Source organism: Chinchilla lanigera, unplaced genomic scaffold (assembly GCF_000276665.1).
Source record: "Chinchilla lanigera isolate Chin_1 unplaced genomic scaffold, ChiLan1.0 scaffold00173, whole genome shotgun sequence".
NCBI classification, from domain to species: domain Eukaryota; kingdom Metazoa; phylum Chordata; class Mammalia; order Rodentia; family Chinchillidae; genus Chinchilla; species Chinchilla lanigera.
The window spans coordinates 221396-225075 of NW_004955574.1; the positions used below are offsets into that span (position 1 = coordinate 221396).

At 67.5% G+C, this 3680-nt stretch overlaps 1 protein-coding gene across 1 annotated transcript in view; it reads right to left on the bottom strand.

Annotated features, from left to right (window-relative positions):
- Nucleotides 1-239: 239 nt before the first annotated feature.
- Nucleotides 240-3680, bottom strand: part of Six5 (SIX homeobox 5) — a gene marked incomplete in the record, with an annotated part of 3840 nt that continues 399 nt past the window's right edge. Inside the window, 3 exon segments of the mRNA XM_013509516.1 lie at nt 240-1507; nt 1669-2468; nt 3173-3680. Of these exon segments, the coding sequence (XP_013364970.1) occupies nt 897-1507; nt 1669-2468; nt 3173-3680 (1919 nt within the window).

The following is a 3680-nucleotide window of genomic DNA, read 5'->3' on the forward strand; positions in this document are numbered from 1 at the left end:
TACCAGCAGGAGTGACAGGACAGGCTCTCTCTCTGTCCCCTCACCCAGGGGCATCCTTCCTCCCCAAACCAGCCTAGGTCTGCAGTTTGAAATAAACCTCACTGCCTGTAAGGCCCAGGCACACAGGTCCCTGTCCCCTCAGGAAGCAGTGGCCAGAAGCCACCATGGCAAACGGGGCTTCTACATCCTCCGTTTTCCTTCAGGCAAACCCTCTGCAAAGAAAGCCGCACTCCCAGCGGTTCTGTCGTCTGTTACCTTTAATTGAAATGGAGGCATAACATGTCCTAGAAAAATAGAGATTTAGGATACAAACTAGACACAGGGATCAGAGTTGCCCCACGAATGAGGGAATCTTTGGTCTGGGGCTGGAGGTGACCGCGAGGGCTTAAGTCCAGGGGAGCAAGGAAAGTCCTCACCCTCCTCCAAAGGATGAGCCAGGGAGGTCGCAGTCTCTGGGCCCAAGACTGCCTTCTCCACCGTGAGACCCCCGGCAGTTCCGGGCATACTGGTATCAGCAGAGCTATGAAGAGTGTTAGGAGTGAGGGAGCACGCACGTGGGGGTGGCAATCCAGCCACCTGGCAGGGCTTCAGCTCACGGCTAGTACCGGGTGGAGGAGGGCAGAGCCCCTGGGTCAGGACCCTCAGGGTCCCCCTTGTGGATGGCAGGGCAGGGAGAGGGCTGTACAGGAGTCCTCCTGTCCAGAGCGGGACAGGGCCCCAGACAGAGAGCAGACCGGCCAAGTCCCCCGGCACCTCCAGACCTTGGCTGGAGGGATGTAGTGTGTGGAGGACCCTCAGGTCATGACAACTGTCTTTCTGAGAAGATCCCTTCTCCCCCATCCTGCCCCTGTATCTTGAGCACCATTGTCAGGAGAGGCCCGAGTGAGGCCAGCTGGTCACAGTTCCAAGGGCTCCTCTACAGGCACCGACTGCAGCTGGGTCAGAACCTTGGCCTCTGCTTCCAGCCCCTCATCCACCTCGGCCGCTGCAGTGGCCCCCAGGAGCAGCCCCTCTGGGTCCGGGCCCGGCAGCCTCAGCACAGTGTGGGGGGCCTGCGTCTCCAGCGCCTTTTCCGCATCTAGCAGCCCCTCCGCTCCTGTGCTCAGTTCTAGCCCTGCCGACCAGATGGGCACAGCGGCAGGTGACAGCATGAGACCCTCTGCCGGCGGCGCGGGGAAGCTGGGCAGCAGACTGGAGGAGTCCGGGGAGAAGGGCAGGCTGGCCGCAGAGGTGGCCACGGTGGGGGGTGGCGGCACCTGAGCAGAAAGTGTGCCCAAGGCGTGGGCCTCCGGGAGCGCGGGGCTGGGGGCCACCGGGAGGGCTCCTTCAGGCACAGAGATGGTCGTCTCTGGCTTCAGGGGCAGGGGCAGGCCGGGGGCCGGTGGCAGGACCTGGGAGACCAGCATGCTGGTGGGGAAGGTGGCAGTGAGGATGATCTTCCCCTGCTGCACTGCCACACCCGTGACAATGGGGCTGCCAGATACGGGGTTGGCCAGGAGGAAGTTTCCTGTGGGAAGAGGAGAAGGTTAGGGCCGGAAGCAGCAAGCGGCGCCTCTAGGGGTGAAGCCAAATGCAGCTAAGCCTGGCACAGAGGGCGCAGGGCCGTGCGAGGGTAAGCTGCTCCCCGCCCCCAGCTGCCCCCAGGCCCGAGGGAGGAAGAAGGGGTACCTGGGGCAGTGGCTGAAGGCAGCTGTAGGGCAGTCACGCCTACCCCAGAGTTTATCAGGTGCACATTGGCAGGGCCCGCTGCAGCTGCCACCTTCACAGGGCTGCCTGGCCCAGCTGCCAACAGCTGCAGTGGCCCCACGGCCTGGGGCAGGGTCACCACCTGGGAGGTGGGCACCACCTGGGGCAGGTTCAACAGTGGGGAGGTGGCACCCAGGCCTGTGGGATACCCAGAGGGTGGGGACAGTGGCACCACCTGGGGGGCAGCCACCGTGGGCACTGGTCCTGGGGGCAGAGAGAAGGTGGCTGCAGGTGGGGGGCCAGGTACCACTTGGGGCAGGGGCCCCGAGACCTCCTCTCCAGTGGGCACTGAAGCAGCCACCTGGGCCCCTTTGGTCTCAGGGGCCTCAGACTGAGCCTCTTCCAGCCGAACCTCGCCGGTCTGGGGGTCCAAGACCAGGGAGGTCTTGGCTTCGCTAGTGCCCTGGGGGCTGGGCTGGGGCGGAGGAGCGGCCCCGCCGCCTGTGAGCAGCAAGGGGCCCAAGCTGGAGGCCTCGCCCAGGGCCAAGCTGTTGATGATGACAGGGCTGCCATTGAGGAGCACAGGGGAGCTGCTGGCAGCCAGGAAGCTCCCGTTCACCAGGATGGAGGAGGAGGCAGGGCACGGAGCGGGAGGGGTGGGCCCCGCCAGGAATATGGAGCTCTGGGCGGGGGCCTCAGCAGCCACGGGGGCCACCCCCCTCTCCAGGTCCTCAGGGCTTCGGCTGGACTCATCTTCAGTAGTAGGGTTCCCATCAGACTCGCTGGTGGAGAAAGGGCTGTTAGGAAGGCGGCCCTCCCTGGGGCAGAGGCCGAGCGCTGCCACCCACCTGCCCCCCAAGCATTTGAGGTCTCTTTCAGGGGTCACAGAACCTCCCGAAATCACGCAAGGACCCCATGACACCCTGTAAGTCCCGCGCAGGGAGGAGGCCCTGCTGCCCACCGCCCCGGCTCGCGCCCGGCACCCGCCGTCGCGAGTCCCCTGGACCAGCAGGCGCGTGGCCGGGAGGGGCGGCGGCACCTGCTCGGTTCCCCAAGTCCCTCTCCCGCGGCGTCAGAGAAGGGAGCAGCGCGAGAGGCCAAGAGGCCGGGCGCACTGGGTGGGAGGGGAAGGGCTTGGGTTACAGGGAAACCAGAGCCGGGGAAGGTTCACGTTTCACAACAAAGGCGGGCGACGGACCACGCCGTCCCGGCCCGAGGGGGTGCGGGGTGGGCAGGAGTAACGGTCCGGGAGGGGTCCGGCCGCAGCCGGCGCCGCGGGGCAGCGCCCCCCTCCTTCCCACAGCCCCCGCCGTCTCCTGCTCCCCGGGGCACCGCGGTCGGGGCACACGGCTTTGAGATGGAGCCCGAGCGCAGCAGCGTTAAGAGGGCTGCCCGCCTGCGCGCCAGGGAACCGCGGACTCGAAGGCGGGAGAGGCGGCGTCCGGTCTCCGGGAAGGCAGGGCGTGCGCAGCCCGGGTCCCCTCACCTCTTGCAGGGCGCGCCGCCGCCGGCCCCGGTCCGGTCGCGCTGCCGCCGGTTCTTGAACCAGTTGCTGACCTGCGTGAGCGAGAGGCCGGTGAGCGTGGCCAGGCGGCGCTTCTCGTCCGGCGTCGGGTAGCGGTTGCCGCGGTAGCAGGCCTTGAGCGCGGCGCGGGAGCGCTCCTTGAAGCAGTAGACGGTCTCCTCGCCGTCCCAGATGGTCTTGGGCAGCGGGAACTTCTTGCGCAGCCGGTATTTGTCCACCGCGCCCAGCGCGCGGCCGCGGGCCCGCTCGGCCTCGTGGTAGCGCGCGCGCAGGTAGAGGTCCTGCAGGAAGGCGTGGTGGGCGGCGGGGAAGGGCCGGCTCTCGAGCAGCCGGTAGAGCTCGGCGTACTCGCCCCTCTGGAAGGCCACCAGGGCCCGCGCGCGCAGCACCGGGTCGCTGCCACGTAGGCGCTCGGCCGGGGGCAGCGCGCCCAGGAAGCGGCTCAAGCGGCCGGCGTGGCCCGCCTGCA